Below are 12,757 nucleotides of genomic sequence, written 5' to 3'. Positions count from 1 at the left end.
GAAGGGATAACAGGAGGCAGGGCTGGTGTGCGAGGTGGGAAGCAGCACACAGAGAGTGTTGTTAATGGACTGATGAATGGCTAAAGCAAGGAGGTGTGTGTGTACGTAATACAGAATAACCAGAGCGAGGGAGAGTACCGATGGATACAATTAGTTGGTTATTGTAATTCTTATGTGATGTAATGTAATGGTTTTGTATTATTATTTTAAATCAAGTTTTGATAAAGTAAGTGAATTTACTGAATTCAAAATATTTAAGTGAAGTGGAGTTTTAATGAATGTGGACCGAAACTCCTGGTAAAGTAGCGCTTCTACATCAATCTGGTAGTATTGTAAGTAGAAATGACAACTCTTTATACTGGGGATTAGACAGGAAAAGGAGATTTGTTGAGCACTAGTGATAAGCTTTTCCAAGAACAGTGGGGTTCCCCTTGACGAAACATACACAGTGATAGACAAGCATAGGGTGCCCCAAATCAGAAATGGGGTGCATCATTGCAGACCATGGTCAGTACCTCAGCAATGAAACAGCAGGGGTGCAGCAGGACATGGTTAATGGATACTGGCACAGCTGTGTGCAACTCCCAGTGCTGCAGCAGAATTAGGACTGCAGGACAGGAGGGGGGGGTGCATTAACAGAGCAATGTGCAGATCCTAAATATTGATGGTAGGACAGTGTGTCTGACAAGGAATCCGAGCCTCCCTTCATTTACATGTTGAGGTCTATAGTGGCTTCCACTCACCCTCTCCCACCTTCAGATCCAGGCTCTGACGGGTGACAAAGGACTTCTTCAGGTGCTCTTCCACCGCCCGCTTCACGTCGAAGTCCTTCTGCACAGCTTCCAACACCTCCTGACCAAGGGCCAGGGTTGTGTTGTACTCCGGGGTGCTAAGGGCACAAGACTCCCCTTGGTCAATCACCAGAGGCAGCTCTGCAGGCACTGCAGTGTTCTGGGGTATGCACATGGATTTCAACACTTTGCCTTTGCTCGGTCGGATGCCCTCTTTCCGTATTGCTTTGGATTCACTGGAAGCAAAGACTGCTGCTGGGTTGATGACTTTCTGGAGGTCCCACATGCCTGTCTTCTTGCTCAGCGGCATCACAGGAGTTGGTGCAGGTCTGCATGCATCCTCCTTTTCCGACGTCTCTGGGGGTAGGTCATGGTTATCGGGCACAGAAGACTGTTCTTGCGTGTCGCTCAAGTGAAACCGCACCTACATCAAAGAAGATCACATGAGTATGTTCAATTCCATATAATAGTCAATTCTCTTTGAAACGCCTAAACAGAAGTACTCGCAAAAAATATACTCATCACAACGTCATAAAACCTGTGTAAAGATTCTGTAAACTCTAAAATAAATAATATACTCACGGCCAACATGAAAGGTCAAAAGTCTCACAATTAGTTCTCCTTTGAAGTAGGCAGTCTAGATCTGTGTGTACATACAGTCAAAGTTCTCGACTGACATTATGTACATGGCAGCGTGGGGGAAATACCATCTTGCTTGATTTGCAGTGTGATCCTTGTCCCTCTAGAGCACCTGCCCAGGTCCTCTTTGGTGCAAAGTTTTCAAAGCTGCACCCAGCACTGTCTGGCAGGCGGCTCCAGCACCTCGTGACTACAGCGGCTACAGACATGGCAACAAGACTGCAGCTCATCCTCCTTCACAGCTCAGGGAGCAGGTGAAACATCTGAGGAACATTCACAGCAAACTAAGGTGTCCTCCGAGCAGGATCACAGAAAAACTTTGTAAGCAGTGTGAGTTAAAGGTAACATTGTCAGATGTTGCTCTGGATATTGGTTAGTCTGTGTCCCAGATGTTAAATTCCAGGTTCTAGGTCCTAAGAAAATTCAGTAGTCTGGTGTGAAAAATGTATAGCAAAATACAAAGGTGACTGGAAGGATCAGGAGTGTGCTATTCTTGGGACAGAGCAAGAAAGCATTGCAGCACAAGCCTTGGTGAATCATACACTACAAATTAAATGTAACTGCTGCAAGAAGTGATTTACGTTATGGTGTGCACTGTACGAAGAAGGCACTTCCCTGCAAGAAATGGTTACTTACTTGTACTGCTAGTTCTGCATCGTAAGAATCTTCATTGAAGAAGAAATGTTAATAAATTCCAGCTGCGCACGTTGATTCAAGGACACTTAATTCATATTTGTCCATATAACAGTATGAAGAGGAAGCCGATATACATACATCTATCTGAAGTGAGGCAAAATTCAATTGAGAGGCCTATCCAAGGCAAGAGTGATCAGAAATATAGACTGAAAATGCTTCATATCATCAAATTGAAAAACAGACATTACAGGATTTTAAATGTAAAAACATGTAAAAACTGTCTATCATTAGAGAAAATGCAGACTGATAAGCTTACATTGTAAAGCGGTGAAGAAAAAGACGGAGGTACCTTTGCGCATCCAGGAGTTTCCACTACCTAAGATGCACCTCACTGGCTGCTGCCTCTCTCAGTCAGTCATTTTTTACGGTTAGGACATTCCGCGAGTAAGACTCCAAATGTACATTACTTAGATTCTGAAAGCCCAAAGCAACCCAGACAGTAAGACTGGTGGGTCGTTTTTGCCTTCAATAAAGATTCCTATGAAACAGACGAGGACTACAAGTAACTAACCATTTCTTCTACACTGTAGGATCTTCATCAATAATCATTAATGTCAGATTAGAGGGAAGACTTCTATCAGCTCTTGGGCATATGAAATACATTTCACATGAAACAATTCTTTCATGGTGGCTTGAACGACTTTAGAAACAGCCAATGCATCTAAGTAAGTAAGTAAATCTTCATTGCATGATTAATTAAAATCTTTGCAACATTAAATAATTGGGTCACATATATCAATGCATTTGTTAAAAGAGTTTAAATATACGTTACAGTTAGAACAGTTGATTATAGGTTTTATCAATTGACTGAGGTAAAAAAACAAATAAATAAGGAAGTAAAAACAAACAAGCATTAGAAATGCAATCGGGCTCGGATTTATTTGAGTTTGAGCTAATGGCATTGTAAATGGCAATGTATTGTTGCTATGTGTTATGGAGTGTGTTCATGTGGTGTGTACTGCCAGTTATCTCCTTGTGAGTGTGAGAATATTGCACCGTTACTGCCTGTGATGTCCTTCTTGTGAGTGTGAGAAGCTTGCACCTCTGCTGCCTGTGGTCTCCTTGTGAGTGTAAGAAGCTTGCACTGCTGCTGCCTGTGATGTCCTTCTTGTGAGTGTAAGAAGCTTGCACTGCTGCTGCCTGTGATGTCGTTCTTGTGAGTGTGAGAAGTTTGCACCGCTGCTGCTTGTGATGTCCTTCTTGTGAGTGGGAAAGGCTTGCGCCTCAGCTGCCTGTGGTATCCTTGTGAGTGTAAGAAGCTTGCACAGCTGCTGCCTGTAATGTCCTTCGTGTGAGTGTGAGAAGCTTGCACCGCTGCTGCCTGGGAGTATGAGAAGATTGCATTGTGCATCTCTGTGCTGTGCCTGTTCTTTGTAAGGGACTCTTGCTCTGTTGCTGCTGCTGCCTTGGCACCGGACCTGCTGTGAGTGTGTAAGGGCAGCTTGCACCACTGCTGCTTGTGATGTCGTTCTTGCGAGTGTGAGAAGCTTGCACCTCTGCTGCCTGTCGTCTCCTTGTGAGTGTAAGAAGCTTGCACTGCTGCTGGCTGTGATGTCGTTCTTGTGAGTGTGAGAAGCTTGCACCGCTGCTGCTTGTGATGTCCTTCTTGTGAGTGGGAGAAGCTTGCACCTCAGCTGCCTGTGGTCTCCTTGTGAGCGTAAGAAGCTTGCACAGCTGCTGCCTGTGATTTCCTTCTTGTGAGTGTGAGAAGCTTGCACCGCTGCTGCCTGTGGTCTCCTTGTGAGTGTAAGAAGCTTGCACTGCTGCTGCCTGTGATGTCGTTCTTGTGAGTGTGAGAAGCTTGCACCGCTGCTGTTTGTGATGTCCTTCTAGTGAGTGTGAGAAGCTTGCACCGCTGCTGTTTGTGATGTCCTTCTTGTGAGTGGGAGAAGCTTGCAACTCAGCTGCCTGTGGTCTCCTTGTGAGTGTAAGAAGCTTGCACAGCTGCTGCCTGTGATGTCCTACTCACTACTCTACTCTACTCAATACTCACTACTCTGCACTCACTACTCACTACTCTACTCACTACTCTACTCACTACTCTACTCACTACTCTACTCACTACTCACTATTACACTCACTACTCACTACTCTACTCACTACTCACTACTCTGCACTCACTACTCTACTCACTATTCTGCACTCACTACTCTGCACTCACTACTCTGCACTCACTACTCTGCACTCACTACTCTGCACTCACTACTCTGCACTCACTACTCTGCACTCACTACTCACTACTCTGCACTCACTACTCTGTCTGGGTTAAGGGAGACCCTCGAGGCCCTGGTGTCACTGCACCTGCTACACCCTGACAGCCACTGGTAGTAAAATACAGGACTGTCTGGGTTAAGGGAGACCCTCGAGGCCCCGGTGTCACTGCACCTGCTGCACCCCTGGACACCCACAGCCACTGGTAGTAAAATACAGCACTGTCGGGGTTAAGGGAGACCCTCGAGGCCCCGGTGTCACTGCACCTGCTGCACCCTCACAGCCACTGGTAGTAAAATACAGCACTGTCTAAATTAAGTGAGACCCTTGAGGCCCCGGTGTCACTGCACCTGCTGCACCCCTGGACTTCCACCGCCACTCGTAGTAAAATACAGCACTGTCTGGGTTAAGGGAGACCCTCGAGGCCCCGGTGTCACTGCACCTGCTGCACCCCTGGACACCCACAGCCACTGGTAGTATGCTGTTCTGTGTTATGTGGTACTGGTATGTTGTGCTTTGTTATGTCACACACCCAGCGCACACTGTCCAGGGGTAGAGTGACACACCCAACATACACTGTCCAGGGGTAGAGTGACATACCCAGCGCACACTGTCCAGGGGTAGAGAGACACACCCAGCGCACACTGTCCAGGGGTAGAGAGACACACCCGGCGCACACTGTCTAGGGGTAGAAAGAGAAGCCTGCACGGATGTCCGGACCTACAGGCAAAATATAATATCGCTGTTTGAGCTCTCCATTTTCACTAAAGAATAAAGGATGTTTCAGGACCTCTTCTTGATCTTTGGTGCCACCTAGAGGTGTGGCTGTAGAGCTGCAGCCTCACCTCACCTCATGGAAGTGCTGCACGTCTAGGGCAGTGGCCTCAAACTTTTGAATGAGGCGCCTCCCAAAAGTGTAAATAAAAAAATCATTTAGGGCCCCGCAGATTTTTTTACAATTATTCTATTAAATTGTCAGTGTTTAATAATCATTGCATTTAAGTTCTGTTACCCCTTTTAAAAATGCAATCAGATACATGATTTCCAAACATGCTGTTCTGGTCAGGCCGGCCTTGCTGACGCGTTGAGGCATCCACAGGGTGATTATCAGAAATGGCAGGGGGTGGAGGTGAGAAAGATCACTCATAGCGCACATCAGGAAAGAGTAAGATCGCCCAAGATCACTCATAGCGCCCATACGGAAAGAGGGAGATTGTATTGTAATTGTATTTATATAGCGCTTATTACCGCCGACGAGGCGTCGTAGCGCTACAACATAGCGCACATCGGGAAAGAGAGGCGCAATAAGTGAGTGCATAGTGCTCACTGCTGTAGGGGCCTAAAGAGGGCATGTTGGCGCTATGTGAAAGGCATCGAGGCGCGAGGTTCAAAGCTGCAGCGCGGACCCCTCTCACCTTGTCTGGGTTCCTCGCCGGTGGTGGTCGCACACCCAGCCGCAGGCCCCTCTCTTCCACAGACCCCCTGTCTGTCTGTCTGTCCCACTCCAGCCCCAGACTAGCAGGCCGCCCCCGCAGCAATGCCCCTTTAAACTGCTGAACTCTGCACACATGCTCCCTGGGGGCCCCCAGCCGGCAGGGCGGGGGCAGAGCGACACATGTGGGCAACACACCCCCCTCTGCCCAACACAGGGCCCATTGACCGCAGCGCAGGCGGCAGGGTTAAAAATACCCGGGGTGGACAATGGCTGGACAGCTGCGACCCCCCCAGAGCCGGCCTGTCCCTGGGAAAGCGAGAGCCAGGACCTCCCCTCCCCCTCAAGGAAAGGGAAGGTGGTGCCAGCAGCAGCGCCCCAGGGCACAGCATCGGCCGTCCAGGCCCGGGGGTCCTCTCACTGACACTTGCATTGGACGGACGAAGACTACAACTCCCACAATGCAGCGCGAATGCAAGCCTGGGGACAGGGCGTCGGCTGGCATGGACCCCTAGGGTGGCGCGGTCCGCGTCCTCACCAGAAAGGTCTCCCCTGACAGAGAATCTCAGCCCTGGCAGCCATGCATTGCACGTGGCTCTTTGGGGCTGTCTTCAACCTTCATCCTACGGGTACCCGGGTTCAGGGCATCGGAATGGGTTTCTCTGTAGCCCTGATCACATGTGGCATACGGAATCCACTCGGATCGTCCACATACGGAGATAATATATACACGTCACCAGTGCTTAATTTGCAAATAAGATATGTGTCAGGGCTCTGGTCAGGAGGCCACTGCTGCTTGCATGACACTGTGCCCCTGTCAGTGCTGCCAAAGATAGTAACAACGCAAAAAGACTGCGGAGATGCAAGGTGCAATCTGTGGATACGCGGAGAGGAGGCCAGAAAGACGCAGGAATTGGAGCAGGGGATTAATGAGAAGGCTAGAAGGTCGGGGTGGATGGGTAAAGTCCGCGCTATATACAAATGCATAAATAAATAAACGCTGCAAAAAGTACACCACGCAATGCTAAACAGTCAGCACACCATCGCTCATTATTCTTACAGACTGTCACGCAGAGGCAGAAAAAAGACACCCCGTAGCAACTTAAAACAAGAACTACAGCGTGGACGAGCATGTATGAGTCATCTTCTGTGAGCCTCGCCTGCTGCCTCTCGTCATTTAACATTGAACGCGCTCACCGCTGTGAACGCGTTCGCATCATCTGGCTTGCATTACACGGGCACTCTGACAGCTCGTAATTAAGATTAATCACTCTGCCATGCTCGCTCTCGCACACAAAATGCCACATCGGGCACGCGTACATTACTTACAGCCTATCACTTCAAGGCTACTACATACACAGCACAGGGAAGACGAATCACTGACCAGATGCCAGAAAACGCTAAGGAATGTCTGGAATTTCTCTCTCCAAGGCCCTCCTCTTCTTTTTTTTCTCCTTTAACATTAGTTCTCTAACTCCTCCCCCAGGGGGAGGAGTCCGAGCCCTAAAAACCACCTGATTTAATTGTTATGATTATTGTCAATGTCCGTAATGCAGTGCCATGCATTGTGCTCTATTAGTATCCGATTATGATTTCACGTTAGAACCGCGGTTTAAAAGTAGCCGCTTCTGTCATTTGAAACCAGATCTCTGCGCGTAATCTGTTATATTACAGTTAAGTTTGACATATCTTTTGCAGTATTAACAAATTTCATCAATCTGCATGCTAGATGGATATCACTTCCGTCAAAGCATGCTTTTAGTGCTTGCCTGCGGGTTCGGAGCCCTCTCATGTTCCAGGCTGCTTTTAGTAGCAGTTTGCGCTCTTTGTCTAAGCCTCTGCAGCAACACAACAAATGGAGGATATCGTTTTTGGCTTCACCGCAGGTTTTTCAGTTTCTGACCTTTGCCAGGGGGAAGAGGTGCTGGTTGACCGGTAAAACACCCATCCTCAATTTCAGATAGGATTCATTTGCAATCTTTGAGAATCCTGTTCCCAGGTACGTTTGCGGCGCGGCCCTTGTGTAGGTCTGAATGACAAACCACCCGTGTGCTCTTTTGGATAGGGTAGATTTGTCTTCTTCCAAAGATAATAACTTTACTCTTTAGATAATAACTTTACTCACCTGTGCATCTGAATCTAAGCAATAGTGCTTCATGCAAGTGTTTACTGATTTCCAAGTGGCAGCCTGGCAGATATCTGCAGACAATTCTAAGCCAAATTGTTGTTGATGCTTTTCCTCTAGTTGAGTGGGTGCTCGGTCTACCTCACAGAGGTGTTTGCGCTACTTGTAATTTAAAGAAATGCAAGCCACAATCCATATGGAAATGAATTGTTTAGACATGGCTAACCCATGACAGATGTGTTCATATTTAGTAAACAATTGGTTCCCCTTCCTAAATGGATAGGTATAACAGAGTCCTCTTCTGACATCCCAAAAATGTACAGATTGTTCTGCTGAAGTGAATGCATTGGGAAAATATACCTGTAATGTTTTTATTTTGATAATCAATTTTATTAAGTTTATTACAACAAGATACATTCATTGGTTGCAGTTCAATTGACGTCAGGAAAGAAAATAACAGTACACACAGTTGACACGAAGCAAACTGTCCCTCAGGGTGAGCATGGCAGAACGTACACGAGGGAGAATTGCACATAGAGGAGGATGGAAGAAAGATACAATGACCAGTAATGTTATTGAGTGATTTATATGAAATTCAGAATCTATTTTTGGTAGGAAGAATGGATGGGTCCTCATGACTACTCTGTTTGCAGAATCATTCCATAACAATCTTTGTTGAAGGGTATTCTACCTCCTTCAGAATCTCCATACAAGCAGGTGAAAGACTTGGATGGCCGCACTGTCTGGATTCAGGAGCCATCCTACCAAATGTAACAATGTTATATTGGGATGTTTAGTTTAGCCCTGAATTCTGGTGAATAAATTCTGTTTTTCCAGTATTGGATCTTTCACAGATTCACATGCTTGAATCATTGCCTGGCGAAGTGGGAGTCCCGTGCTATTATATCCAAGCAATCATACTAGTAGCATAGGCTACAATGGCACCAGGCCATGAATTTAATAGCCGATCTATGACCTTTTTTAAAAGGGACCAAACTTAGTCCATAACCAATTTGGTGACTCTCTAGAACGTTCCCCACAGAGGCTAATTCCCTCAGATTTTCGACCACAGGTAGGGTAAAGGGAGTCTCCCTGAGCTCTTCTCAGTTTATTTTCCAAACCTTCTGATTTCAAGAAACTTTATCTCAGGTCCTTTGGACATTGGGACCATGTCAGTGCATTCTATGAAGGGATTATTCAGGCCCTGTAACACCTGTGGCAAAATAGATTTTACATTGATGATCCTCATAAAAAGTGCATTTATTGTCTCTATCCTATCACACTGTCAAAGACTGTAAAATATGTCACACTTTTTCACAGACAGCACGAGAGGGAAGACTTCTGTTGTGGCTAGAGGATTAAATCTAAAGAAAACCCTGTTTCTGAGGGGAAGAGATTCTTTTACATCTGGCAAATTACTAAAAAGGGATAGATCCTCTGGTAAAGAGTCTTCTCAACACCCTAAGGAGGCCCTTAAGAAATCCCACTATGAGACACCTGGTCAATTTAAGAAATATCAGGAAAAATCACATCATAAATCTTCTTCAAAGGTTCCTTCACAACCTACTACGCCATCTCACATCATAAACCTTCCTCAAAGGTTCCTTCACAACCTACTACGCCATCTGAAAAACAAATGACTGGCAAAAGGTATTCTAAATCCCTTCCAACGAAGACGGGAGCTACTTCTGTTGAAAAAATAAAGATTTTTCAATCTTTTATTCCGTTGAAGACGTTCAGGTCTACATTCACTATGGCGGCATTGCCATTAATAATGTCATCTCCGACCGCGTTGACGACAATAGTTACATGTAGATTGTTGTCGACTACGACATCGAAGTCGATTCCTCTGTCTCCACCTCTGTCAACGAAAGCATTCATTTAAACGCTCGTCGGCGACGACAAAGGAGCCTACTCTGTCAGTGAATACATCCATCTCGACTGACCTCTTAAAGAAAACGCCGTCGACAGAGCTCTCGTTGACAACATCGGCGATGGCAACTTCGTTGACAGAAGTTCAGTCAGGAAAACCTATTTTTCTGAAAAACCACAAAAATCCTCGACGACGTATGATTTATTGTTAATGGAGGTCCAGAATTTGACATCCTCAGCACCTATAACAACTCTTGTGCCAGTATCACACCTTTCATATGCTGACAAACCCAGTCCTGATGTGATTCTTCCAGTTCACTCATCCCCAAGCAAAGTTTTGCTTTTTCTGCTAGCTCTGCTACTGAACGAAGAATCCGAAGATGATAGTCTCAAAAGAGCGGCTCATAGCCCTTCAGAATTAAACGGGACAAGGATGATCAATACTTTGAAGAGGATTATCAACAATATCCTGCACATATGCCTCAAGTCCGCAGGAACGTTCTATACAATTCCTTTGGACTTAGTAACCAATCTCCAAGGCATGTTACAGGATTATTATAAACAGTTTCCAGAACCTGTTACTTCTACCCCTGCCCCTCGACTTCAATCATCAATGCAGTCTTCACAAAAAACGCCACCTCCTTGGGGCACACATTACAAATTGTAGGTACTCCTCTGTCATCATTACCACTGGCGGATTCGCCTGCTCATTACCCCGATGCTTCAGTGGTGATCAAGAAGAAGAAGTGATCAGGTATTGCGCATCCACTATTAATCCCAGTTGCAACTCCGGTGGATTCGCCTCCGGATAATATAGGAGGCTTCCATAACATCATGGCAAGATCAGCAAAATGTTTTCAATTGCCTTTCACTACCTAACAGGCAGACTGTTTTCTTTACGGTTTTAAAGAACCAATAAAAATCAAATAAAAATAAATAAATCGATAAGTACGTATAATGAAGAACCCGGCCACAGTGACAAAGGTTATGCCCAGATTTGATAAGAAATACAAGGCACCGGATGATGCTCCTGCATGCCTTATCGGACAACCAAGACCAGATTTCGACATCAGTCAGGCAGCCTAGAGACGTCCCAGACATCCAGCCACCCCTATCAAACACCACCAGATAGGGAAGGGTGTCGCCTTGATACAATTGGTAAGCACTTTTTCAGCATGGCAGCAAAAACAGTTAGAGCAGTAAATTCTCTAGCAATTCTAGGAAGATTTGACAGGCAAATATGGTGGGATATGGCACAATATATCGATCTATTTCCAGAGGATGTTAAACCTGATGCCAGGAAGATTGTCCTAGAAGGCGAATTAGCTTCTTTGGAGATAATCGACTGTGCCGTCGATATATCCTCAACAGGTCTCTGACAACTGGCAGGGGCAGCAGTCCTTCGCAGGCAGGGCTGGCTGAAAGCAACATCATTCAGACCAGAAGTCCAGTCGAAGATCCTAGACATGCCCTATGATAGGGAAGCATTGTTCGGAAAACAAAGAGATGAAGCTCTGCAAACTATTAAGGTGGATACGGACACCGCCAAGTCCCTGGGATCATTGATTTTGTAAACAACCCTTTTGAGGAGTCAGAGGAAAAAGTTCCTACTCTTACAGAGGAGGTTTCCAGAATTATAGGCAACAATATCAGCCTTACCAAGGGCAATACAGGCCACAATATGTGCAGCACTACAGACAGCCACCTGCAGCAGCTTACAAACAACCAACTAGAGGAAAACAGCCCACCAGAGGACGAGATGGCAATAGAAAACAATGATCTTCCCTTTCAGCCGGCTACCTTCCCCAAATCCAAGAAGCAACTAGGAGGACGTCCTTCTCCTTATATTTACCAATGGTCCATGATAACATCAGACAAGTTAATCCTAGACATCATAGCTTGAAGGCATACCCTCGAATTCATCAGCAAACCACAGAATGTACCTTCAAAACAGGCATTTCTGCCCATCTGAAACAGCTACTGAAGGAAGTTACTATCATGTTGCAAAAAGGTGTTATAGAGAAGGTCCCGAACTCCCAGCAGGGCATCGGCTTCCATTCCCGTTTCTTTCTGGTCAAGAAAAAAATCAGGGGACTGGTGCCCCGCCTTGGATCTAAGACATTTGAACAAATACCTGACAAAACTTTAATTTTTGATGGTCACCCTACAAGACATTTGACACCTTCTCAACCATGGGGACCACATGATAGCTCTAGACCTTCAAGACGCATACTTTCACGTCTCAATCCATCACAGACATCGGATATACCTCAGTTTCCAGGTAGCCGGCACACTATCAGTTCAAAGTGCTCCCCTTCGGACTATGATCAACCTGAAGAAAATTCACCTACAGCATGGCTCCGGTGGCAGCCCATCTAAGACTAAACTGAATTCAAGTCTTCCCGTATTTAGACGATTGGCTAATAAAAGTTCCAACATCCCAACAAGCCAGAGCAGACACTGCACTATGTCTTTTGTTATTCAAAAAGTTGGGTCTCATACCAAATCTAAAAAAATCAACTCTCAACCCAAGAACAACATTAATTTTTCATGGAGCCGTCTTAGACACCCAGTCAAACAAAGCTTTTGTCTCTCCAGAACGATACAACAAGATCCAGCTCCTGGCCGAAAGGCTTTGCAAAAAGAGAGTCAGTTTCTGTCCGATTGTACAAGTTGTTTCAGTGAATGTCCTACTCCTGCATTACTCTAATACCAAACTGCAGAGTTCATATGCGTCCCCTACAGGAACAGCTAGACAAGCAGTGGCTACAAATTCTGGGGTCATTCGACAATATGGACAGTGTCATCCAATATCTCTCAAGGGATTACTTTTCTCTCTCAAGCAACAGATCTCGTCATCACCATAGATGCGTCCCTAGAGGGGTGGGGCGCTCATCTTCAAGAGCTTTCAGTCAGTGGCAAATGGACAACCTCAGAAAAAAGGATGCATATAAATCTTCTAGAGCTGAAGACCATATGTATGTATTGCGA

The 12,757-nt window shown here is 45.8% G+C and overlaps 1 protein-coding gene across 2 annotated transcripts in view; it reads right to left on the bottom strand.

Moving 5' to 3' along the window:
- PPP1R35 (protein phosphatase 1 regulatory subunit 35) overlaps nt 1–12,757 on the bottom strand; it is a 106,765-nt gene that overhangs the window by 25,769 nt on the left and 68,239 nt on the right. For both annotated transcript variants that reach the window (XM_078669428.1, XM_078669429.1), the window contains one exon: nt 744–1,215. In XM_078669428.1, the coding sequence (XP_078525554.1) occupies nt 744–1,215 (472 nt within the window). The remainder of the gene's footprint in view (nt 1–743; nt 1,216–12,757) is intronic.

This window comes from Lissotriton helveticus, chromosome 12, assembly GCF_964261635.1.
Source record: "Lissotriton helveticus chromosome 12, aLisHel1.1, whole genome shotgun sequence".
In the NCBI taxonomy this organism is placed as follows: Eukaryota; Metazoa; Chordata; class Amphibia; order Caudata; family Salamandridae; genus Lissotriton; species Lissotriton helveticus.
The sequence above is the reverse complement of the archived record's forward strand: the minus strand, read 5'-3'. Positions and strand labels throughout refer to the sequence as shown.